Source organism: Lipotes vexillifer, unplaced genomic scaffold, assembly GCF_000442215.2.
Source record: "Lipotes vexillifer unplaced genomic scaffold, Lipotes_vexillifer_v1.1 scaffold1775, whole genome shotgun sequence".
Lineage (NCBI taxonomy): Eukaryota > Metazoa > Chordata > Mammalia > Artiodactyla > Lipotidae > Lipotes > Lipotes vexillifer.
Genome location: NW_006780221.1, coordinates 460056 through 486557, shown reverse-complemented (window position 1 = coordinate 486557; position 26502 = coordinate 460056). Strand labels below are relative to the sequence as shown.

Sequence of the window (26502 nt, the reverse complement as noted above, 5' to 3'; positions counted from 1 at the left end):
AGGGAAAGACAATTCCTCAAGCACGACTAATGCTTAAGGGATCTGGCTGAACTGCTATAGAAAGAAAAAGGAGAGGGGGAGAAAGAGAGAAAGAAAGGCAGGGAAGAGAGAAAGAAAGGAGGGAAGGAAGGAGAACCCTCGCGGGAGCAAAGCTTTCTCTGTAAGCCACTTTAAGTTTAGACTTTATCCTAAGGACAACGGGAAGCGTTACAGGTTTTAGCCGGGACATGCTTGGATATGCTGTGTGAAGGGGTTGGGAGAACACTGTACATAAATAATTAAGATCAGACCGCATGGCAGAAAGGTGATCTGGAACCCGTACCCCCATAATGACTATCTCTTCCCTTAACTTCTTCCTTCTCCTTGGTCCTCTGCCCCTTTGTTTACTGTTACTGTGCATGTTCTAATCTGACCTAGAAATTTCTAGAAGTTCTAGCAATGTATCTTAAAGATGTGATCAGGAGCTAGCTGTTACTCTTTGCTGCCTTATTTCTAAGAACATAAAGTTTAAAATGATCTAAATAGGAATTAAGAGACTTTCATAGGACCGATTGGTGTATGTAGCCATTAAAAACTATTGGAGGGCTTCCCTGGTGGCGCAGTGGTTGAGAGTCCGCCTGCCGATGCACGGGACACGGGTTCGTGCCCCGGTCCGGGAAGATCCCACATGCCGCGGAGCCGCTGGGCCCGTGAGCCATGGCCGCTGAGCCTGCGCGTCCGGAGCCTGTGCTCCGCAGCGGGAGAGGCCACAACAGTGAGAGGCCCACGTACCGCAAAAAAAAAAAAAAAAACCCAACAAAAAACTGTTGGAGAATGTTTGAAAACATGTAAATGATTACATTAGAAAAGTAATACAGGGACTTCCCCGGTGGTCCAGTGGTTAAGACTTCACCTTCCAATGCAGGGGGTGCGGGTTCAATCCCTGGTCAGGGAACTAAGATCCCCCATGCCTCACAGCCAAAAAACCAAAACATAAAACAGAAGCAATATTGTAACAAATTCAATAGAGACTTTAAAAAAATACATTAAAAAAAAGTAATACAAATTGTTCTAGAAAGATAAGGTGCACCAGGGTTTTGACAGGGGTTCTCTGGGGAGGTAGAGTCATAGTCAATTTGCTCTCTTCTCTTCTGCCCAATTCCTGGTCACCCAGTCTGCCACCTCACCAGCACTTATACATGGACGTGTACTGTTTTGGAGGAAATTCCCATTAAGTTACTCAAAAAGGAGGCGACATTTCCAAGGTAAACTCAGACTACTGATAGCAGTTTTTTTTCCAATTGCTACATAATGTCAGTAAGATAAAGCAGTGCCACCCACAGGTCAGCTTCCAGGTCATAGTTCACCCTGGGGGATTCTCAGAACTCTAGGACCCAGAGGTACCCTGGGCTCACCCATAAAGCACAGGTGGATTCACAGCTGAAGCTGCACTATCTGGGATTTTAGGATTATAGTAGGGCAGACTGGGTGGGAGTAGAAATAGGTGTTGAATCACTGCTGGTTGGTTCAGCACAGCCTTGTATACTATATATTGTTCATTCCATTGCTATTCACTGATTGGCATATCACATTTATAGGTCACTTGTGCCTATAGCACAGAAAATCTAGCATGTGTTTTGCTCTATGTGACTGCCCAGCCCTGCTTTTCCTCCCTCTCCTTCACCCCAAAGAGTCCCCAAGTTTCCACTGACCTAGAATGTTTATCCTTATTTGTGGGAAGGGACAATGGCCTCCCACGCATGTCAAATCTCATCTCCACACTAGAATTATCCCAAGAAGCAAGTTCCAAAGAGTTGAACTGCCTCCTGTCTTGGCACTAGACAGCTTCCTGATCACAAGCAAGTCTTTCATCTCCATATTTCTGTTCTACCTTTGTAAGAGACGGAATTTCACTTATTCAAGTCTGGCTATCCTACCCTCTGGGGAGCATGAAGATTTCAGATTCCCAGGCACCTACCAGAACTACTGAATCCGTCTCTGGGGTGGACATCCAGGAATCGTTATGTTTCCCAGATGATTTGATGCAACTTCTCTAACCACATTCAAACACCACTGAATCCAAGGTTCTCTCCAGCCCTGAACTTAAGGCCAGACTTAAGGGGCTTGTTCTAGTCTTAAAGATGCCAAATGCTAAGTGAAGGCTGATAGAGAATGGGTGAAAGTCCACAGGAGAAAGAGTCTCTGCCTCACTCCTACCTTGCACCCCCATCGAGCTAACCTCCTTCTTGCCAAGCTCATTTTCCAGTCATCTCCATTAGTTTATGTCTTCTTTTCTCACCAATTTCTCACCACCCCATCAATCAAGTCTACCTGTGGTACACACACAGCCTCATCGGAGGGTCAGTTGGGTATCTGTTGCATTACCATTAAATACTTCGATAACTTGTTTGAGAGTCTCCAGGGAAATGCCACTGTATCCTTTGGCTAAGACATTGATCCTTAAAGCCAAGAGCATCCGGCATCTCTCAGGGTTTAGTGGCTTCCCAACACCTACAAAATAGAATTGATGTTTTCTCCAAGAAAAACAAAATCTTTTCCTTCTCCCAGCCATCTCCATCTCAGATTTCTCGCCACGTCTTGGCTCAGATACTTGCACTACTTTCTCTCCTGATTCTCTTGCTTCTTCAAGTCTCATCTTCCAGACAGATATGAGAATCCAGTTTTGCCTTCTCACTTCCCCTTCTTGGAAGCGTCAGTGAACGCCCCGCCCTCCTCCGTACCCTTAGAATAGCGTCCGGACTCCTCAGCACAAGCTGTCTTGCAGTCTGATGGGATTCTTGACAGACTTTCCCTGTCTCACCTCATCCCGAACAACTCCTCCCTGAGTTCCAGCCTTAATTTCGTCCCCTGACTGCATCGCTCTCTTGGCACGACGGTATTCACGTGCCCATCCCAACCCCATCCTTTCACCTGGCCCATTCCTTTTTCTGAGATTCAGTTGAAAGGTGGTCTTGTGTGATGCTTTCTGCTTCCCCCCTCTCCGCCCCGCCCCGGCAGCAGAATTGGCACCTACTCCTTGGAATCCGCTAGCTTCTGGATGCTGTTAAAGGATGCCTGACACTGTGCTATGCAGTCGTCCGAGTATTGGTTCCAGGGCCCCCAACCCAAGCCCCCTGCAGATACCAAAATCCCCGGATGTTCAAGTCCCTTATATAAAGTGGTGTAGTACAGTCGGTCCTGAGCATCTGCAGGTTCCTAATCTGTGGATTCAGCCAACATCCCAGGCTGCTTGAATCTGGGAATGCAGAACCCGGAGATACCGAGGACCGACTGCACTTCATTCGAATCAAACAAGATCTAGGAGGCACTGAATGTGTGGAGTGAGTTACCTGAAGAATGTGAACGTACTAGGTTGACCTGGAGCTCCCTGGAAGAGGAAGAGAAAAAACCCTCTTAGATACTCACCGTGAAAATGTTCCCTCAGCTGGGAACATAGTTAAGTCTTTGGAGGGACAGAATAGGCATGATGGGGCAATGGAAGAAACCAGCAAGTCTGTGTTTTCTATATCAACTCATGCCTCACCCTCCTTATCTGTAAACTGGGGCAAATGTTAATTATTTCTGTTGTTGAAAGAAATCTCCAAAATGAGAATAAGTGGCATGTGACTGTGTGTGTGTTTGGTGGGGAGGAATCAAACTTACTCTAGTTTACTGACAGGAATTACAGTTCTGGCAAATTTCCCAAAACCTGTAGTAATGCCGTAAACAACTACAATAAAAACCAGACGTTATACAGTTAGACACAGGCGGCATCTTTTAAGCCTATAAAAAGAACTGCGTAATACAAAGAGAAAAGGATACCAGTTTTTTCTTTCACGATGCTTTCTATGACTTCCCTGGAGTTTTGCACCTTCTTTTCAGCAGTGGGGGTGAGCTAGGAAAACATTGGTCAGAGCTGAACATGTCAAAGATTTACACGTGCCGCGAAAAAGGTCAGAGGATGTCTTTCCCCTCCTTCCAGCATACCTTGATTTTGTAGTGTCCCTTGCCCAAGTTGACCAGGTCCTCTGTGGTCAGGCTGTCCCCATCTAAGGCAATGTACTGCACAAAAGAAGGGAATCTCCGTGAGTACAAACAGCTTAGTCGCTCAAACAAAAGAGTAGGGAAGCCTGAAGCAGAATTAAGCTCTGACACGTCAGAGATTTTATCACTACTATCAAACACTCATGTGCTAGTTACAAAGACAGCATGCTGAAGAGGAGGTTGAGGAAGGAAAATTAGAAGTGGAAAAGCATAACGCCTTTCCCTATTACACAGAGCTAGATAAAGCCCCGTCCTCATTGATGGTGCTTGGTCACAAATTTTGCTAGCCCTCCCCCTCCTTAAATGAGGGGTGGGGGGACTTAATTTTCTTAAAAAAAGGAAGTGGTTTGAAACTTACCTTTTCGGGTTCCCGGTATTTGCTGTATCTGTAGCCAGGTAAAGGAAAATACTGGGTAGTGTGGAAAAGCCCCAGCCCCATCACTGGCAGCAGTAGCTCCCAGAGCAGACCAACAAGCCTGCAGGAAAGGATACAGGTAAACTCCTTCCGGTTGCGATGGAATGAAGTCGGAAGACATGGCATCCCCTTCTATAACTGAAACAAGAATGCAAGAGAGACCCCTTAGGGATCACGGTGGAGAGCCACTTTTGGCGTTACTGGTAAACCAAGAAAAGGGCTCTTCAGTTGCCTTCGAAATTCTACAGAAATGGCTGCTTTGAAACAACTTCTCATGCTTTACAATTTACAAAGGAGGAAAGCAAGAGGCAGAGATGTAGGTGCCAGGCATGCATGAAAGGGCTTAAATGAAACTTCAAGATCCAACCCCACCTCCATCCCCATCACCAGCTTTATTTTGTTTTAAGTCTATTGTTTTAATATTTAATATTTAAAATATATTTAATATTTAAATCTATGTGTTTTAATATTTGATAGTTTCATTAAACAAGATAGATTTAATTTTGTTTTAAATCTATGCTGCTGGTCTTCAGTCTGGTGAGGTTCTTTTGAAGGGCAAAGGGATTTTCAGGATGATTCGGTAACTGCAAAAGGCTTCAGCCCTTTTGCGGTCTTGAGTTCAAATCTAGTCTTTGCTACTAGTAAGAAGTCTCCTCTTTCCCGAGTCGGCTGCCTCGTTGTAAAAGGTGGATAAGACTCCTGCCTTCCTCGCAGGGGTGTGCGAGAACCCCGTCCCCGCTCCCCGCCCGCCCCCCACAATTGGGGAGGACAAGGGACCGTCCCTCCCGGGAATGCCCGGCCAAGTGATTCGCACCCCTTCCCTCCAGCCACTCACCCACTTCCACGAACTCGTTGTCCTCCAGGGCCACCTCCAGCGGGTCCTCGTGGTCCAGCAGGCCCAGGCCCTTGCAGCGGCGCACGAGGAAGCTCACATTGTCCACCGAGGCGAAGCCACCATTGTCTGGCTTGTTCTTGATGTACCTCCGCACGGCCTCCCGGCCCAGCCAGCCCACCGTGAGCTGCGCATCCTGGCAGGGCACCGCCAGCCACTCTCCGCGCACGTGCACCGTATACCTGGGCATGGTCGTCCGCTGGCGACAGTCACCGGGAGGGGAGAGTTTTATCCGGGAATGACTACCGAGGTGTGGTTGATAGGGAGAAGTGGGATGGGCTTTCAAAACACGCCCCCTCCCTTGCCTTTACTCATTCACGCATTGGACAAATATTTATTGAGCGCCCCACGGTGTCCCTTTGATTTTTTTTGCAGCTGGAGAGCGGGATGCAGGCTGCCTTTCCACCTGCCGTCCAGGTCTGCTGCCAGCAAGGCCTGGGTTCTCCCGCGCTCGGGTCCTAGAGCCTGCCGAGCCTGCTGCTGGCCCTGTCTCCGCAGGGGCCCTGATTCCTCCCTCCCCTGGTTTCTGTCTGCGTTCTCCCCCATTAAGGGCAGCTTATAAACACCATGTTCCTGTCTTTATCTGGAATTACTCAACTGTAAAATGTTCTTCACTGGCCAACTGTGACACCAGGGAGTGTGGCAATCTTCATGCCTTTGTTTATTCCCAAATTCGTGTTGAGCAACTCCACCCTTACCACTATGAAGGTTTTCTGAAGCTGTCCCTCCACAAAGGGAGAGGGCAAGGCCAGAGATCATTTTCACAACTAAAGGTCACCATTTGGGTGACAGCCACCACCGCGCTTGGACTCCAGCTCCACTGCTTACTAGCCTGGAGCAGTAAGTTATTGATTAGCCTCTGTTTCCTCATCAAAAGGCAAAGGGGCTAATTTCCTCACTGCAGTGTTTGCAGTATCTATCTGGGATCAGATCCTGATCCTGCCATTTCCCGGCTGTGTGACATTTGGGCAAGTTACTTGACTTCTCTGGGCCTCTGTTTCTTCACCTACAAAATGGGGATGATAATAGTACCTATTTCAAAGGGCTTTTGGGAGGATTAAGTGAGTTCGTATATGTAAAGCCCTTAGAGCAGCACCTGGTGCAATGGAAATGCTATGGAAGTGTTTGTGATGACTATTGTTTGGACTTTAATATATACCTATATTGCTTTATAAATGTTCTTTCATCATGGTATCCCGAATGGATATCCCTAATCCAAGCAAGCTTCTTTAACAGATTACTGCTCCCTGCACCCGATTCATTATAGTTGTATTAAGGAACTCTGAAGAGCGTGAAAAAGGAATCAAGGAAATGTTGGCACTGTTTTAACTAGGCAGCATTTTAGCAGTAAGCCAGTGCCTAGAGATTGGATTATTCCAGTGGAAAAATCCTGAAAAGTCTGTTTCCACTAAAACAGACTTCTGTTGGGGATAGAGACACAGTTGTGATATCACAGAAAACACCCACACCCAGAACGTCCTTCTCTGAAACCCTCCCGGGGAAGTGTACAAAGAAAGAGCTGCCCCTCCTTGAGCTTCATTAAAACTTGCACTTCAGCCACCTACGCCCTGACCGCACTCTGGAATTCGTCATCACCTGAATTTCATCCACATAAGAAATCCTAAATTCCGGTACCCCACCTTCTGACCACAGCCTCCTCGCCTTCCCGTTCTCCCCTTACGTCAGTCATCTCCGACCTTGACCCTGGCTTCCGGTCAGTGTTTTCTTCTCTGCACTTCCCACTGGCTTTCTCCCTTACTTTCCTTGGAAGCTGGTCCCCTAGTTACTCACCTGGACCACTTTCTTCAGCACTTTGAAATTCCTTCATAACCCTAACCCTATTCCTACACTCTGAATAAACCGCCACCCGTCTCCCACCCCCGGGGTTATCACAACAAACATCCATCTGTGTTCACCGGGAGAGGCAGGCTCTGCTACAGAAAGTCTTGTGATGGGTAGATGGTGGCCCTGCCTCCTAATGCCCCTCCCCCTTAGAGAGTTCCCCAAACAGTCACCCCCCTCCTCAAGGACCTTCTCAATAGCTACCTCCTCTAATTCTCAGAGGAAGCCCTTACCAACTACGTCTCAGAAAACTGAGGCCCTTAGGTGTGAAGCACCTTCACTTTCTGTCCTCCTCCATTACCTCATCCAACACATAATTCTTGAAAGCCTGTTACGTCCCAAGCACTATGCTAGGTGCCAGGAATGAAACAAATAAGATACATCTTCCACCTTCATGGTGCTTACTCTCTGGTGATGAATGCAGATGTATAAAGATTAGTAAGAAGTCCAACTATCCCCTGTGCTATGAGAAAACCCAAACTACTTGGGCACTCCAGTTGCTGGCCCCAGCTGGCCCCAGCTGAGCCCAGTTTGAGTAATCCCAGGCCAGACATCAGACATGTGAGGGAAGAAGCCACCTGATCATATCAGCTCCCAGCAATCTGAGTCATGCCCAGCTGTTTGAGGATTCCCAGCCCCGGCCCTAGACACCGTGGAGCAGAGACAAGCTATTTCCACGGGCTCTGTCCAAATTCATGACACAAAAACCCCATAAGTCAATACCTTTACTTATGTTATTCTTTCTTCGTCCAGATGGAACACACTTCCAACTTTCTTTGCTTGGCTAGATGTTTCTTAAGACTCAGTTTAGGCCTTCTCTTGTCCAGGAAGCATTCCCTAAATGCTTCAGTTGGGGTAAGTGGCCCTTCTCTGGGTTGCTTTACTTCTCTAGCATTATGTAGAAATTACTTATTTTTGTTCACCCAGAAATTATGTGTATATCCAGCTTGGTACAAAGACATTCAACATATGCTCACTAGCTGAAGTACGTATAGACTCTACCGAGTGGACCCCAGGTGAATCCCTACAAACATTTGTCTGTAGCGCCTTCTTCCTCCTTCATAGCGTCCTTCAAGACCACCCACAAGCATCCCTTGCCCCAATTCACTTTCAGTATCACTAATCAGTGTAACTGAAAAATGACATTAGCTTAGAGTATGGGGTACACTTATGAGGGGGGGGAAGCCTCCAAAAGCATCATCTGGGTCCATGGATTGGCTAAAGTCTAATCACTTCGACTGTGATTATATACCAGGGATTTGAGCTGCACTCTCTCCTCTGCTATTCCTGGCGTGGAGACAAGTGAGAGCAGAGCCTGAGAAACAGAAGCACACTGCAGCGTAGAAACATGTCCAAAAGGAGAGAACCATTTGGGAGAGTGAGAACAGGGGAGAAGTCAGGATTACAGGAAGGCCAGAGTGTTTGCTCCTATTTAAGACTTTTAAAAAAAATTTTAAATACTACATTAGCACTTCTGGAGGGTATTTAACGATGATATGCCCCCACCCACACTTATGCTCTAAGACACTATTTCTCTTTGCTAGAGTTTATTTGGCCAGGGGTGGGCAAAAGCTAGGTCAGAGTCTCACCTTTGGGAGTTTGGAATTGAGACAGTCTCTCCATGTGGTAAGAACTATTGGCAACAGTAAAACTGGGGTAGCCAGACTATACAATGTAGACCAGAGAGACAGAAATGGGAGATAAGAGTATTGATGCCTCTGCTGTCCTGGTGTCAGTTCCCTTCTGTCTGTCCTGAGATTCTGGTAACCTCCCCCTACCCTGTATCCTTAGTATAATCCTCCTTTTCCCTTTCTGACTTCTAGTCATTGGGGTTGCTGTCACTTACAATCCAAGAATCCTAACTAATACAACAGTGGTTCCCAAACTGTGTGCTGAGGCACCCTGGGGCACCGTGTTACACTCATAGGGGTTCTTTGTTACTCTCTCACTTGGATAAAGTTGTTGTTATTTTTAACTCTTTCTTTCTCTGTGCTGTATGCTGTTTATGGATGGAGAAAGTTTGCTGACCACTAAGGAGATGAGGCTGGTTGAATAGACTGTCAGGTATAACTGAGGGGAGAAGCAGTGGTATTCAGGTTGGCCATCTGACCCTAACAGTCAGGAAAACAGGACAGCGGGTGGATCCGGGTATGAGAGGCAGAGCGCGCCCACTAGTTTATACATTTTGGTAAGGGAATTCATCCTATGTCCACCAGCTGGGTGATGAGCAAATCTAACCAAGTATTTATCGTTAAGGTTATTTAAAAAGCAAAATCCTAATTATGTTGAATTTTTGGTGTGCAACGGATGCAAATTAAAGAGCTTAAAATAAGAGGTAGATAACACGTTGACATATCTTGTGACCATAGTGGGAGAAAATGAATATGAAATTAATGAAAAAATCAACATTTATAAATCAAAAGGTTAAACTTTGCTAAAATTCACTTTACAAAGAACATGCCACCAGGGGTGGGAGGGGAGATAGATCAGCTTTATTTATGAAAAAAAAAAAAAAATCACTGACCAAACAATAAAAAGCCAAAACTAAAAAGACATTTTTAGTTACAATGTGAGCTGAAATTTTGTGTTTCTTTATGAATTCAATTTTAAAAAGAGAAATGTCTGAAATCAGCAATGGACAGGTCCTTAATCCACTTTTAAATCTTTCCCCACAAGCATGGCAGTCACGGGGTGCATACACGCCTTGTGCTCTTGGTAGGTATGGATGGCTTGATCGTGGGATTTGTCAAAGGCAGCAAGGTCCCTGCGTTTAAAAAGAAAAAAAAAAAAAGAAAGACGGATAATGACCTGACTTATTTCGGCAAATTTTATTACACTTGCAAACAAACAGATTAATAATAGATATTTATGTCTTCGTTACATTTTTTTCAGAATTCCTGCCAAATTCATAGTCAAAACAACTTCACTGAGATATTCTTAAATTGTGTCTTGTTGCCAAGATACAACTTTTTTCACTTTTACCAAGCATTCCTTTATTATATGTCAAGCAACCTAGTCTACCTTATTGCAACATTTGAATCAAAAAGGTTTGGCTTTACCTGTTTGATCCTTCTTGCATTTAACTTCGGACACTTTTTTCTTGTCCTTCCCTACTCATCAGTTATCTTCTACTTGCTTTTAAAGATCTTTTTGTGCATATAAGATTATCTTCAATTTATTTCCTTTTCACCAGGGTTAACCCTATTTGGCCCATAATAGGTAATCCATATATAAATCCTTCTAAAAAACTAGTGAAATCATCTCAAATTTTAAATGTTTAGAAGTGTCAATTCCTATTCTAAAATTGTATCTATAATCCTCAACAAATTTAAAAATATTATTTTTAGATTGCATTTTTCAAAGTATTTTAGCAACATCAAAAACATCTGTTTAAGATTTTTCTTCCCCATTCCTTATATAAAGTCAAAGCATAGCGAGACTTGGTTCTTACTTGAATAAGGGTCGCGTAAACTTCATTCTTCCTTGGTCAGTTGCCATTTTTAGAGCCAAAGGAATTGCTTCCTCCCATTTCGATTGAATGCAGAGTCGTAACCATCTAAAAGGAGGGTTTTTAGGGGGTATGGGGTAGGAAATGAGGAGAAAGAAGCAGGACATGACAGACATATCTGAAAATTACTTTTGTAATGATGAATAATCCCATTATAGTTACACTGTACACCACTTTATATTATGTCTTTATTCTGAGACTCTCAAATCCTTATACATATCATTCAATAATTGGAGAAGAGAAAGAAGAGTTTGTTCTTGAAAAAGATCATACGTTTTAAAAGGTTTGGATTCTGTAGGTGCTCATAGGCCTTACATACGCAATTCCGGAAGGAATAAAACTTTGATTTAAGCTCACGCTACAAACTTGAATTAAAAAAGATGAACAGAATCAAAGATTTCTAACTATTCCCATTTCAGAGTCCAATAGGAAGAATGCCTATTTACCAATGAATCCTTAATTCTAATTTTTTTTAAGGCAAGAGAAGCTTAGAATAAATTCTAACAAAAAAATTTAGTACTATCATCTTACAGATATTGCAACTATTCTTTAAAGACCATTATAATTATGTATATGGATGCAGTAAATTTGAAAAGGATCTTTCAAGACTCATGTATGTCTCATATGCTGCTTTCCCTTTCTCCACTTTTTAAACTAGTTTTCCACTTTCTTCCACAGAGACAAGTTAAAATGATGTACCTGAATCGTATTTCAGAATTGTTAATGGCATTGAAGTTGTACACCTCTTGCATTCGCTTTATGTGCCCCAATGGAAGAGGTGCCTAGAGCAAAATAAAGAAGTATAATGTATCATTTCAACAGGATTCCTTGGAAGAAAGGAGCTGGAGAGAAATTCGTAGCCAGATTAAAATCCTCAATATTTTATAAAATAGAAATAAGTTAGATAAAAATAAAAGAAACAAATGCACACTAAAATAAATTTTGTGCACGTTTATTCTGAATAAGGATATTCTACTAGGAGCCAAGGGATAATTTAATTTGCGAGGTGCATGGAGAAGTAAATAAGGAGCACTCTCTTCAGACTTTCTGGTATATGTAAACACTAACTTTCCAAACCTCTCCAGAGTCTTTCAAGTTCTTCCTTATACCTTAAATATCTTAAATTTATTCTGTTCTCCAGATTCAATCACAGTTAATTTTTTTCCTCACTGATTCCCCCCAGCTTTATCTTTGTATGTTTCCTCCGAAATCCCTTTTGAATGATCTATACCCCTACAAAATAGCAGTTTTTAAACTTTTATATTACAGACCCTTTTCAGAATCTGATGACTAATACGGACGGACCCTTTCCTGAGGCGGGTGGGATACATTTACCGTATAAACACCAAGTTGTATGTACAGTTTCAAGGGGTTCATGAACTCCCGTGCCCGGGTTAACCCGCGTTAAAGGGAGCACAAGCTTGGGTATAGGAGAGAAAGCAGCGCTCAGTTTGGGCAGGCGGAGCGTCGGCGGTGCCCGCGGGATGCAGGCGGAGTAATCGGAGGTTGATGGAAACCTCCCGCGTCTTACAGAACGCTCACCCACACTCGGCTCTCACTGGCTGCTGGACCCGTCCCAGATTGCTTCGTTTCAACCAATCTCCGAGTCCAGCTGGGTAGGCCAGCTGGTTAAGGTCACCTCGTTACTTTCCCATGTTTGCTGTGCCTGCTCGCCAGTCAGCGCATCATGCTTTGTCTCTTCGTGGCTCCAGGCCACACGGCAGGCGGGGCTACAGGAATGTGTGAAACCGCGGTGATGGCTTCGTGCGCTAATGGGTTCTCTAAGACTCCCATTGCTTTAAATTCCTGTTCCTCATTTTGCATCAGTTCCATAGGAAATTCTGTTCAAAGCCTTCTTCCATCCCTCTCAAGGTCTTTAGACCTAAGAGCTCCCTGTCATGTAAGAGTAAAGCCCCCATCACTATCTCCCTCTCAACATACAGCATCTCCTCTCAGCTTCGCATATTCTTTTAGTCACCTGGCTTTGAAACCTTCAAATCTGCTTGGACTCCTTCCTGTTAAGCCCCAATCCAGTCAGTCCCCAAACCCCATGCTCCGTCCTATGTGTTCTCCCTCTCACTGTCCTGCTCTTTCCCGCCAGCTCCCTCCTGCCTGTCCTGTACTCCTCTGAGTCTCCCAACTAACTTCACCCACAGCGTTCCTCATGTCAATCCAGCCTCCCCAACACCAGCGGAATGGTCTTCATAATCCACCATTTTATCAGATGACTCTCTTGTTAAAAATGTTAAATCCTCTGCGACTGCCTGGAATCAAATCTAACATTCTTAGCTTGGCATTCAAGACACAGCACATCAGGTCCCAGCAGTGTTTCTAGCGTTCTCTTCATTAACCTCTTTCCCAGGGCCACGACTTCCTCCTCCTGCCACGCTCTGTCACTTGCTGCTCCTTCTGTCTCCCTGCTGACTCTGCTCTTCTCAAATCAAGCCCCGCCCCTCCGAAATCCTTCCTGATTACCCCAGCTGGAAGGGAGTCCTTCGCTTTTTTCTCAAATGACACCTAAAATCCCTCCTTTTATTGCTAAAGTTTGCACTTGAGACCTTTCCTACTAGATTATAAACTTTTTGAGGACCCGGCATATTTCTTTCTTACGTATTTTTATATTCAGCACAATACTAAACACAGCAGGCATTCAACAAATGTTTTTGAGTAAACGAATGGATTTTACCAAACCATTTTTTCTGTTAGTTTCCACATGGATATTTCTTCCAAGTGGGGTTCAACCATAAATGCTGTACCTTTATGCCCACTTTAATTTCTAATATTTTGAGCTAGTACTTACTTTCTGGAGCATCTGTGCTAAAAATTCATTCACCTGATGAGAAGAGAAGTCTTTTAGGTCTGCTGAGCTGAATGAATTTAAATCATCTTCTTTGCCCTGAAATAAATGTTGCCTGATTTACTGCCATTCGTGTACGATTCAATAATATGTATTGGTTTATCTGACATAAAAGTAAAAGTTAAGAAATACAAGGATGTATAAGATTATAAAAAATAAATTTGAACATTAGCTATTTTAATCATTCTGAGATGGTGTAACTATAACTTAAAGAGCTGATATGACTCCTAAATCTATATTACTTAAGAAAAATTAGACTATTAATAGTAACAGTGGAGGAAACTTTTTTTTTTTGTGGCACGCGAGCCTCTCATTGCTGAGGCCCCTCCCGCAGGCTCAGCGGCCATGGCTCACGGGCCCAGCCGCTTCGCGGCATATGGGATCCTCCCAGACCGGGGCACGAACCCGCGTCCCCCGCATCAGCGGGCGGACCCCCAACCACTGCGCCACCAGGGAAGCCCTGGAGGAAACTTTTGACAACGTCTGTACAATTCACGATATATAGATTTCCAAAGCAAAGAAATGCCTCAAAAAGCATGTCAACTATTCATAGGCCAATTTGAAAATTTGGGTAAATAATCCAATTGCATATTCTTTTAAATATCACACTAATGAACTCGTAAGGCCACAAACAGATCTTTCCCTTCATCTTCACACATTCTATTTTCCCCACTTAATCTTGGAAATCATTTAAGGAAAAACAAAGTGGGTCTGTACTTTTCAATTCAGGATTCACTGCGAATTATCTTTGAGGAAATGATGGAGGAACATTAAAAAAATCTTATCAAAATAAGTATTTTACAAAATCTTTTAAAATACTTTTAAACTAGGGTTTCTTTTAACTTTAAAAGAAGCATATGCAAAGGTTAAAAAAAATCAAATAGGACCAAATGAAAAATTCCTTTGCTTTTGCTCCCTGTCTCCAAGTCCCACTCCTCAGGAACCTATATTAATATGTATATCTTTCCAGAAAATTTAATGTATGCATATACATCCTTGTAAAGAATCATTATTTTACATCTTCCTCCCCCTTCAAAACACCCTTAATATCAGAACTTCCTCCTTCTTTAGAACCTCACCTAAATATTAGAACTTACAGATCTCGTTCTCTGCTCAAAAACATGCAAATTTAAACTACCTATTGAGGATATATTTATTAGTGGTAAAAACAAAGAGCAGGGGAATGATAAACCAAAACTCATGGTCATGGTTACATGGCAGGGCAAGGTGGGTAGAGAGAAGGGTGAGACGGGGAGGGCAAAGTACTGACAGAGGAGGTACATATGTGTACAGCCAGCCTACTGCTCTGATAAGAACTTGTTAGATTTTATATTTGCTTACAAAAGAATCTTGAACTTAGATCTAAAAAGTCAGTAATGCTCTAACTTTGTTATGATGTTATGAGAATCTCCAAAAAGATGACTATATTTTATTTAAAATTAGGGTATCTTTTGCCATGGTTTCTTGTTCCCTTTTTCCGACTTGCCTTACACCTGAGTTGGTTTCTCTTCCTTCCTCTGACCCTTAATGGGTCTCCCAATACCTAGAGCTTTCTACTCCTCTCTCTTATTCTCCACGCCCAGACAAACTTTGCTGCAAACTATCATACCTCCCTATGTATTCTTCTAAGAGCCCATTCATCTTTCCTAAAAATCACTCACTCTCCTCTAAGAGGCCTATGTTCCCCCACCCCTTTCCCTTTTAAGAGCAAGAAAAATCAGAACTAATACCATCAACATCCATTTGTTTTCCCCCTCAAACTTAACTTTACACATTGAGGGCTGGTATAATATCATTCTGGATAAACTTGACTTAGGAATAGTAACTCCAAATACATGAGTTCATAAGTAAAGCACCACTCCCCCACTTCATTGAGTAGAGACACATTTGTACAATTCAAAAAGGAGTCAAAAATCATACATTACTACTCACGGTAATCCATCTTTGACTTAAGGCAATACAAGCATTTGACAGAGTCATATCATAACTGCAAAGATTCAGAATATTAGAGATTACATTTTATAAAAAGGCACATGCTTTTGCATCAATGCCATTTTGAAGTTACAGAACACACTTAAATTTCAAAGTTCTTTGAAAATAAAGATAAACAACTCCAGAGTGATGGAAATAGGAAATCGTCTATCTGACTTAAAGATTACTGGTCTCCTCTAAGAACACAGAAATCCAACTGGATACCAAATTAATGAAACCCTGGATTATTCTTTGGAGAGAATGCCAAAACATCTCAGCAGAGACCGTCACATGCTTCGGCAGTGTATGCTGAAGGGGCTGGGGCTGAGTTGGGCGTATTGTTTCCCGGATGGTAGGAACAGTTCCAGGCACTCAGGACAACACAGTAAACACCACAAAGTCCTTGCTCCCGTGCCTTTTCCTTTCTGTCGTTCCAACCATCTAAACATCCAACAGATCTGCGAGCAACTGCTATGTGACAGGCACTGTTCTAGACAATGGGGAAATAACGGTGACACCCTTGGGAGACTCCGAAATCATGTGATTTTGATCCTCTCTTTTCAGAAGAAAGCAGAATTCACGAACTCTGACCATTAAGCAAAGCAAGCTGTGCTAAGGTTTATGTGTTCTCAACTTGGAAAACAAGTCATACATTTTGCAGCAATGGAAGAGACCATGTAATGTGTGCCAAATTCTTGTAAAACATCCCTCTTTGTCCATAAGTCATGCTCTACTTGCTGTGAAATGTTACTGTTAGAGAACAGAGGGGTACCTGCCCTGCAGGGCCTAAATGAGGTAAGTTTTGATTAAAAGTGACCACTGAACTTGCTTTCAGAGAGTTTGTGCCCTGGGGGAGATAATAAAGGGGTCAAAGCAGTGACCTTCTTTGAATCAGCTTCCAGTTTATGTTCATGAAGTAGGCTGTGGACAGTGGGCAAGCCCTTTTGTTTGCCCTCAAGACCAAGTGGGACCAGAGGTCCTTGACGGTGCAGGCAGTTCATCACCTTCAATTAGAACATGACTTAGCACTGATTTCATAAGGAACACCCGGAGAGTAAAAAAAAAGACCTTTGGCTGGTCTGTTTCTTGGTGCCTGAAACTTCCTTCTCATTGTAATGAAAAAAATTAAATAAGGATTAGCCCAGGGAAGGGGAAGCGACCCTTACTTAGGGCAGGGTCCTAAGAAAAGTAATGAGTGAATCAGGTATGAGCCCTGTTTCTCATGGTGCTTCAACCTAGTGAAGGAGAAAGACTTCATACTCACTCACACAAATCTAAGATTACGACTGTGGAGCTGTGAAGAGGCGACACACAGCACCGAGAAACCCGAAACGGGAGACCTGACCTAGTTAGAGAGGTCAAGGAATGCTTTCGTGAGGAAGTGGTTCTTGAGTTGCGATTGGAATTAAGTGTGTAAAGCATACTCAGCGTGGAGGGAACAGCAAGTTCCTGGCTGCAACATGGAGTAGTTAGCATCTCCTAATATGATTCTTGGAAGACCAGGGTTCAGGTCCCTGATTTGAGGAAGGTGTTTAGTTTAAAAGACAGTGTAATGGAGCGTTTACGACGACGAGGATTTCAATCTCAACTCTCATGAGTTGCTGTGCAGCATTCAGCAAGACACGTTACCCTAGCTAAGCCTCGTGTGCCTCCTCTGGAAGTGAGGGTGGTAACTTACGACACTGTTGTAATGAGGGACGTGATGCTTCTATATATTTATAATATCATGGAAATGACTTTTTGGACCTCAGGGTTAAGGTTCTAACTCCTATGAACTCAACTCTTATCACAAACTAGTAATAGCTTAAGGAAGGCATAAAACCCTTTCAGATATTTTGAGGAGCTCTAGGATTTAGGAGAATGAGAAGGAAAAGCATTAGTAGGTAAGTACTGACTTGGGCTTCACAGGGGGCAGTCCAGGAGAGTACAGCCAGGCGTTCCAATCAACTTGATTTAGAATATCAACCTGAGAACAGAAGGAACACCCAGTTTGCTACAGAACAATCTTTTCTCTTGAAAAAAAAAAAAAATCTCAAACTGACTTTTAGGACCTCAAATCTATAATTTTGTCTACACTGACATGTCAAGATAATTTCTAAGTCTCTTTTCTAAAATAAATTTATGTTAATCAGTAATGTTCTTTTAAATAATTAAAATAGGAAAATTAAGTACACACACAAATTTCTGAAACATACCACTGTAGATTGCTCTGAAATAGGAAAATTCTACACATTAGTTCATACTGTTGAGATCACATTTTAAACAGGAAAACACTGAATGAAAGATTGAATCTTAAATTCTAAACTAATACTACTATTAAGTAATTCAAATCAACCTAACAAATAGCCGTTAAATAAAGATATATTGAGCATGTACAATAAGAAAGGTTTTAGAATCCAACCTTATCTTTAAAGTGGGAATACAGGAAATCTTTCCAGTCATCAGTGGTTATGCTCTTGTAGGAAAATTTCTCAACATAAGCCTTTAAGAATCCTAGGAAAACCTCTAAGAGTTTTTCAAAAAGAAGAAAAGAAAAAAACAAGTCAATTAATAGAAAGGTAATTAGTTAACACATTTTTTGGTGCCTTGCATTGTACCAAACCACGGAGAACAGAGAACATTCAGAAAATAGGGAAACCAATGAGGACTTTAAGAGTAAAAGAATGTTCAATGTTCAATGTTAAGTTGTACCTTGAAGAACATATGTAATTTGTTGGAAGGCAGAAGAGAAATCCCAATTAGAGGTAAGGGGATGACACAAGACACAGAAAAGGAATACACAACACAAGTTCCAAGACCAACGATCTTTGTATAACTTGAAAAGAGGAAAATAAGATTGGACAGACAGAATGGATCCAGATGAGGGAGGGCATTCAAAGTCCATTGACTAAGGAGAGTACTTTTAAATGCCCATCAATGGGGAAGGTTACATAAACTCAGCACACATATATAATGAAATACTATGATGGCATTAAAAAGCACAAGATAGATTTGTAAGTTCTGACATGGAAGGATGTATGTAAAATATTGTTGAATTAAAAAATAAATGTAGAAGAGATATATAGTATGATCCATTTTCTGTAATTAAAGTAACTATATGTATATATATCTATATATGTCTGTCCACTTACACTTTGAAAAAGATCTGGAGCCATACACACCAAACTGAAGGACTCTCACTTATGACTCTTACAAATTTCTGTACCACACAAAATTTTTTTCAATGAGCACATACTAGTTTCCTAATTTTTAAAATACTGACGAGCTTTTTATAAGTCAAGCAGCATAATTTAGAATGCAGAGGTTAGTCAAGGTTTTAAGTAGAGAGGTAACATTAGAAAACGATACAGATTTCTTTAGCAGCTACATAAAAAATGAACTGGAAGAATAAAATGGAGCAAAAGCAACAGTTACCCTCAAAACAAAAAAATCAGAAAATGCCAACTGCTTGCCTGGTCCTCCAAGAAGCTGTTCAAGGTAAAAGAGTAAAGCAAAGCCCTTCTCATAGGGAACTGAAGAATAAGCCACATCAGGGTCTACGTTCGTCAGATCAACCACAAGTTTGGTGAAAGGATGTGTCTCTCCAAAAGTCTTTATCTGTGAGACACAAAATTAGAGGAATGTTCAAATATGAAGTCTGGTTACCACCATGTACACAAGCTAGTAAGAAGTGTTACTACACTCAGTGGCATAACTTTAGGGGAATTTAGAACTTAAACTAGAGGCTGGAAACTGTAGGATATGTTAGTACACATTTCTGGAAGTCTATTAATGGAATGCCTACTAGCGCAAGGTTCCGTGATATTTCTTGCTCAATAAAAGACTAGAAAAATGTTTTAATGCCTGGTTAGCAAATTCAGCTCTCAGGAGAGAGCATTTAAAAATGACATAAATCCACCAAATAAAATTCAAACAGAGTCACCAACTCTATTATTGCAAAGCCCCAGTGAGGTCCTACTGGTCATGAACATGACCTTACACAGGATAATGACTAACAGGTAACAACAGAACATCATACCAGTATCTGCTTGATTTCCCACACTGGTAAAAATGACTTTCTTACTGCTACTTAGTAAAGCTGCTTTACAAACTGAATTTTTGAACACCTACACAACTTGGGATGAATGCTTTTAAAAGTATGACTCATTTACCGAATTCTGGAGTTCTCCCCATCCTCCCAGAGCATGAAAATGTCTGAACTTTTCACCAAACAACCGTCCACAAATGTGGCGTTCCAAGTATACAGTATGTCCTTCATTTAACCTGAAAATAATTGAAAAATAAAAACACTGACACAGCTGAGACAAAAAGCACTGCAATCAACAAGATATTTTCTTTTTGGTGTTTCTACAGAGCAAAGCAATTGTAAAGTATGAATACTCAAGTCTAAGCAGACTGCTCTGCGTGGCTTCCTTGCATTCAGTTCAGAACAATGGGAAGCCCAGCCCAGAAGATGGAAGCAGGGGAAATGAAGCCAGGGCTCTGGTTTTATGTGTCCATGTATTAAAATGTGACCATACCAGGAACTAAACAGCATCAACTGAAAACCTCTCTTCTACCTGACATTGTGATAAGTATTACAGAATTTTTAAAAAAAATCCCTGTCTAGCAAAGAGATGATAACAAAGGTATACGCACAAAACAATTCAAGGTGGTGGAAGGCAGGGAAAGAAATCAATAACAAGAACCAATAAAGAAATAATAATAAATCTTACCAAAAGTGATCCCAAGTTTTGTTGGTCACTAGATTTCCTGTCCAACTATGAGATATTTCATGTGCAATAACCTAAAGGAAATAGTAGAAGTGATTAATGGTGAAATTGATTATCTTAACCTAAAATAACTCATTATGTAACCATTCTAGTTCTTCCAATTCCACGTTGTTCAATTTATTTTTTTCCACATTGTTCAAGTTTTTTTTAACATTAGCTGAGATATTCAAGGAATTATTCAATTCAGCAAAAAAAAAAAATCACAATTTAGCCAAAGATTAAAAAAAGTATAGTATAGTTTACAAAATTAGAAACAAAATATTATTTAGAAAATAATAAATGGATACATCACTCCATTAAAAAATATTTCATAAACATATGAAGAGATCAAACCATAAAATGTTCTTAAATCTGTTAAATCCTACTGATTATGTAGTAATGTCTTGCAACTAGAATCCCCAAGTTATCTTTTATAATCATGTCTTCAATATAATGACACAATGGATATTTTAAAATCACTTGACTTAATACTTCTTGAGGATAAGACCATGATAATAAATTTTAACTTACGTTGGAGAGTGACTTGTCACCTGCCTAAAAAAGAAGAAGATTACCTTCATGTTTCAGAAATCAAATTACAGACTATATCGAAAAGACTGCCTATGTCAAGACATAGTATTCCAGCATTTATGGTCCACTGTATTTCTGCTGTGGCACTCCAAAGAGTTCAAAAGCAACATGTACTGAAGAAATTTTTTAAAATGCAGGATTAAAACATAGCATTATTCTTTCTCTCCCTAATCTTGGGAATTTTTCCAATACCACAGGAGCCAGTATACCTGTCTCTAATTAACTTGCAGGAAACATTTCTCCTCTTCTATTTTTATTTTTTATTTATTTATTTTTTTTGCGGTACGCGGGCCTCTCACTGTTGTGGCCTCTCCCGTTGCGGAGCACAGGCTCCGGATGCGCAGGCTCAGCGGCCATGGCTCACGGGCCCAGCCGCTCCGCGGCATGTGGGATCTTCCCGGACCGGGGCACGAGCCCGCGTCCCCTGCATCAGCAGGCGGACTCTCAGCCACTGCGCCACCAGGGAAGCCCTCCTCTTCTATTTTTTTATATCCACTCTTATTCACTCTTAGGTACCTTCATTCTCTCCTTATTACCTGCAGTATATTTAAGAAAAGTCTGTAGAGTCCTATAGTGTGTTTTACTTTTATTTAGTTGCTAATCCATTACTCACTTGGTTCTAGGAAGGGTTTAAAGTAGCAAACAAAGGCATATAAAATATAGCTATATACTGTGGGCTAATTCTTTCCTAGTTATGGTAAACTGAGTTTTGTTTTGTTTTTTTAACCAGTACCTACATGCCAAGTGTAAATCGTATAGTTTCTTTGGACACACAATTCATCAATAGACTGTTGTTACATAGCCCTCGTCCCCCAGCATCCCAAAGCACCTTGAACACTATGTTCTTTTCTCCCAAATGGCCAAATTATTTTCTTTAGAAAGTTGAGGTGACGATAATAACCACAATAAGCAGTCAAATAAGAAACAAGGGTTACATAAATAAAAGACTTTTATTATTTAAAAAAGTCTTTTTATTATTAGGAGTCTAAGGTTCTTCATATCTAGGTTTATGTTTGAGGAAAAGTCAACTTCAGATGAAGAAAAATTTACACTTACCAGCAGAGTAGGAGTTACAAAAGTGAGGCAAGGATGTTCCATGCCGCCATAAGGGAAGGATGGCGGCAGGACCAATAGGTCATACTGCCCCCAAATATATGGGCCTCCCAGATCTTCTGCAATTTTAAGCATAGATTCAGTCTGGAAAATTAATGTATATATATTTGTATGTCTTAATCATTGTCATAATAAATTTCTTAAAAGTGTACATTGCTTTCTGTGAAGGCTATGAGTTAATGATGCTTATTTTAAATGAAGATGATACCCAAAAATGCATCAGCTGCAAACACCTAAAATAAGATATACTATCTGATTCTTTTACCACATTACTTAAAAGCACCGCATTTCATACTCAAAATCTACCATCTACCACAGTTATTAAAAAGGGTAACTTTATGACGAACCTCAGAAAATTCGTAAGCAGACTTTTCCACCTGCTCTTTCTCAGACCACACCAATGTCCTTGGGCCAATCTGCCTGCAAAATGGAAAAGCTTAATAAAAATGAAATTCAAAGCAAATTACTCACCCGGTTCTAGGAACGATTTAAACTGTTGTACACAAATCCTTACAGAAACAGTGTGATGTACTACGTGCTTATGGGGAGGAGGTGAGGCTAAACGGCTTCTCTGAGGTACAAACCTCCTGTTGTGAATGCGGCAATAAGTCTGCATGTCTATAAGGGCGTGCAGTCTGGGCCACGTGAAAACTTGACGTGAAGTGCCCCCAAAGGTTAGCTTACTGGCTCTGGTAAGACCTTTAGGGATCTAGTTTCTTCCCTCAATCTTACAACTACAGAAATCCAGTCACGGCTCAGTAAGAGATTATTCCAGAAGGGGGTGGATGTAAACTCTGTTATGCACTTAAAAGTTGAACACTTTTAAATAAGAAGAAACAAACAGAGAGAGACGGAAATCCTGTCACATGCTGTAACATGGAAGAAACTTAAGGACGTTATGCTAAGTGAAATAAGGCAGTTAGAAAAGAACAAGTACTCTACGATTCCACTTACGAGGTATATAAAGTAGTCAAACTCAGAGAAACAGAAAATAGAACAATAGTTACCAGGGACTGGAGGGAGGTGGAAATGGGAGTTGTTGTTTAAAGGGTACAGAGTTTCAGTTTTCCAAGATGAAAAAGTTCTGGAGATCTGTTTCATAACAACATGAATATACTTAACACTAGTGACTACTGAACTATACATTTAAAACTGGTTGAGACAGTAAATTTTGTGGGTTTTTTGTTTTAACCGCAATAAAAAAAGAAACAAATAGAACTATATATCACTTATATAGGACTAGAACTCAAAAATATTATTTTCATGTAAATTCCATCTTAAAACTGTTATGCAATGCCAAACCCCAAACAATAAGTCTTTGCCTTGATATCCTGGCCCAGAGAGGCAGTGGATTCTAGGGCAGGGCCTCTCAAACTTCAATGTGCATACAAACTATCTGGGGAGGTTGTTCAAATACAAATTTTGATTCAGTAGGTCTGGGGTAGGACCCAAGGACTTTCATTTCTAACCAGCTCCCAGGTGATGCCAAAGCTATTGGTTTGTAGACCACAGTGAGTAGCAATGGTAGCCAGTGCTAGCCAATATAAATCAATGAGAGCCACAAATGTGAGCCACGTGTGTAATTATAAATTGTCCAGTAGCCACATTTTTTAAAAAAGGCAAAGTGAAGCAGATGAAATTAATTTTAATAATATATTTTGTTTAAACCAATATATCCAAAATAGTATCATTTTGACATGTAATCAGCATGAAAGATTATTAATGAAATATTTTGTATTCTTTTTTTTCATTATGAAGTCTTTAGAAATCCGGTGTGTATTTTACACTTCCAGCACATCTCAAGCCTCATGTGGTTAGTGGCTGCCACTCCAGACAGCAGAGTTCTATGCCGCATGGGCTCTAAAGTCAGGTGGTCTAGGACAGGTCCCGGCTCTGACATTTCCTAGCTCTGTGACTCTGAGCCAGTTATTTAAACTCACCGAACATCAGTTTCTTTATTGGTAAAATGAGAAAGAGTAATTGTATCCACTCCACAGAGTTGTGAGAATTCAAGGGCATAATGCCTTGGAGTTGGTACCTAATGAGACCTGATAACTGTCAGCTGCTGTGACAATTATTGTAATTATCATTTAGTGAGTGCCTCCTATAGGCCAAGACCTTTACATATGTTAGGTCTGTTAATCCTCACAAAAATCCCTTGAAGTAAACATGATTATTTCCCGTTTTTAGGCGAAGAAGGTTAAACTCAGAGAGGTGAGTTGCCCAAGGATGTAGATAGTTAACTGCTGTAGCTGGAACTGGAATCTATATCTATATCTATCTATCTATATATTTTTTTGCGGCACGCGGGCCTCTCACTGTCGTGGCCTCTCCCGCTGCCGGAGCACAGGCTCCGGACGCGCAGGCTCAGCGGCCATGGCTCACGGGCCCAGCCGCTCCGCGGCATGTGGGATCTTCCCGGACCGGGGCACGCACCCGTGTCCCCTGCATCGGCAGGCGGACTCTCAACCACTGCGCCACCAGGGAAGCCCTGGAATCTATATTTGCCTGATTTGTCCACTGTGTCCACATCCCTGGCAATTTAAAGAATGTGATTACTATAGCCATTCTTAATTTTCAGTTGTTTAGAAATAAAAACAAACAAGAAATTAAGAAAGAAGGGCACTCTAGCTGCTGGTAAAATTTTAACAAAATATCTTATATTTCTGTAATATTTATAGGTTTCCAAGTGCTTTAAAATAATTTATCTCATTTGTTGCACATAACCACCCAGTGAAGTAGGAAAGGGGATATTATTATTTCAAGGATGAGGAAATGGAGGTTATGAGAAGTGACTTGTTCAAACTTAGATTCCAGATCTATAAAGGTAGGTAAGACCATGCTCATTCTATAATACTTGGCAAGTCTAAGGCGTGAGTGGTAAAGATTTTTTTAATTAAAAATTTATTTGTTGCTTACATTTCATGATTAGATTTGAATGTTTCTAGAGCTGTTGGCTGGATATCTTGAGAAAAACAAAAATGATCTACCAATTAATCCTGACAGAGGTTCAAGACACCTAAGGTTTAATCTTTTCATAAACTTCAAAATGTGTTCAAAGGCTCACCTGCTTTCTAAAGCTCCAACAACCAAAGCAATCAAGTAGCAGGGGATCGGAACCTAAAGGGGGCAAAAAAAACCACACCAAATGCTCGAATTAGTGTTTAAAAATATTACAGAATACGACAGTTCGTATTCAGAAGTAAGTAAATTTCCTTTCAAATCTCCAAACGTTAGTGTGGATTACTTTCCTTTTGTACTTCTCAAATGGTTCTCATTTTTGAGGGGGTCAAATAGTTCAAAACTGCGATATAAAAACATTTCAAAACGTCTATTTCCCTTTTATCCCATTAGCAAGGGAAGGTTCTGAAATGTGAAAAACATGATTGCACATAGTACATTTTAAGCATTTCACAAAAGTTAACATATAAAAAGGCAACTATGCTTTTAAGTTTCTTGTCATTTTCTCTTAAATTAAAAAACTTTGTTTTAAATTCCTTTTTAAAACCACTCCTGGTATATTTGAGAGACATTCAAAACAATCCAGCAACGAGAGGGTGCTGAAGGTTTTGGAATCCCAGAAGCTGGGGTAGGGGCAGAATTGTCCACTGTGGCTTAGTTACCTGTTCTGCTAAGGAGGGCAAAAGAAAACCATAATTCAAGAAGAGTCATGCACCCCAATGTTCACTGCAGCTCTATTTACAATAGCCAGGACATGGAAGCAACCTAGATGTCCATCGACAGATGAATGGATAAACAAGATGTGGCACATATATACAACGGAATATTACTCAGCCATAAAAAGGAACAAAATTAAGTTATTGGTAGTGAGGTGGATGGACCTAGAGTCTGTCATGCAGAGTAAAGTAAGTCAGAAAGAGAAAAACAAATACAGTATGCTAACACATATATATGGAATCTAAAAAAAAAAAAAAAAATGGTCCTGAAGAACCTAGGGGCAAGATGGGAATAAAGACACAGACCTACTAGAGAATGGACTCGAGGACACAGGGAGGGAGAAGGGTAAGCTGGGACGAAGTGAGAGCGTAGCACTGACATATAAACACTCCCAAATGTCAAATAGATAGTGGGAAGCAGCTGCATCGCACAGGGAGATCAGCTCGATGCTTTGTGATGACCTAGAGGGATGGAATATGGAGGGTGTGAGGAACGCTCAAGAGGGAGGTGATGTGGGGATATATGTATACATATAGCTGATTCACTATGTTGTACAGTAGAAACTAACACAACATTGTAAAGCAATTACACTCCAATAAAAATATATAAAAAGCATTAGTAAAAACACACACACACACACACACACACACACACACACACACACACACAATTCATTAAAGGTCAAAGATACAAGTCAAACTACCAGCTACTTAGGAATTTTAACTTAAAAGGACTGTAACAGAGTGCTTTCTGGTCTAAGACAGCTCTTCCATCTGTAAACACTACACCACCACAAGCCCGAGCTCTGGTACCAGGGCAGGTCAAAGTGTAACTTAGAAACAGGAAACCTGCTACTGACTG

At 41.2% G+C, this 26502-nt stretch overlaps 2 protein-coding genes across 4 annotated transcripts in view; both read right to left on the bottom strand.

The window, feature by feature from the left end:
* HAL (histidine ammonia-lyase) overlaps positions 1 to 5581 on the bottom strand; it is a 23002-nt gene extending 17421 nt beyond the window's left edge. For both annotated transcript variants that reach the window (XM_007453347.1, XM_007453346.1), the window contains exons 1-8: positions 5274 to 5581; positions 4516 to 4576; positions 4382 to 4409; positions 3967 to 4041; positions 3802 to 3874; positions 3643 to 3709; positions 3330 to 3367; positions 2365 to 2490 (exon numbers count right to left, since the gene is read on the bottom strand). In XM_007453347.1, coding sequence (XP_007453409.1) covers positions 2365 to 2490; positions 3330 to 3367; positions 3643 to 3709; positions 3802 to 3874; positions 3967 to 4041; positions 4382 to 4409; positions 4516 to 4576; positions 5274 to 5520 — 715 coding nt within the window. In that variant the 5' untranslated portion in view covers positions 5521 to 5581. The remainder of the gene's footprint in view (positions 1 to 2364; positions 2491 to 3329; positions 3368 to 3642; positions 3710 to 3801; positions 3875 to 3966; positions 4042 to 4381; positions 4410 to 4515; positions 4577 to 5273) is intronic.
* Positions 5582 to 9579: 3998 nt separating this feature from the next.
* The window catches only part of LTA4H (leukotriene A4 hydrolase), a 28560-nt gene continuing 11637 nt past the window's right edge, over positions 9580 to 26502 (bottom strand). The window contains exons 6-19 of one of the 2 annotated variants that reach the window (XM_007453345.1): positions 25031 to 25083; positions 22311 to 22383; positions 21907 to 22047; positions 20791 to 20814; positions 20224 to 20294; positions 19660 to 19771; positions 18961 to 19105; positions 17910 to 18013; positions 17404 to 17474; positions 15470 to 15524; positions 13481 to 13576; positions 11380 to 11462; positions 10624 to 10728; positions 9580 to 9936 (exon numbers count right to left, since the gene is read on the bottom strand). In XM_007453345.1, the coding sequence (XP_007453407.1) occupies positions 9819 to 9936; positions 10624 to 10728; positions 11380 to 11462; positions 13481 to 13576; positions 15470 to 15524; positions 17404 to 17474; positions 17910 to 18013; positions 18961 to 19105; positions 19660 to 19771; positions 20224 to 20294; positions 20791 to 20814; positions 21907 to 22047; positions 22311 to 22383; positions 25031 to 25083 (1251 nt within the window). In that variant the 3' untranslated portion in view covers positions 9580 to 9818. The remainder of the gene's footprint in view (positions 9937 to 10623; positions 10729 to 11379; positions 11463 to 13480; positions 13577 to 15469; positions 15525 to 17403; positions 17475 to 17909; positions 18014 to 18960; positions 19106 to 19659; positions 19772 to 20223; positions 20295 to 20790; positions 20815 to 21906; positions 22048 to 22310; positions 22384 to 25030; positions 25084 to 26502) is intronic. The other variant, XM_007453344.1, reaches the window with a different exon arrangement.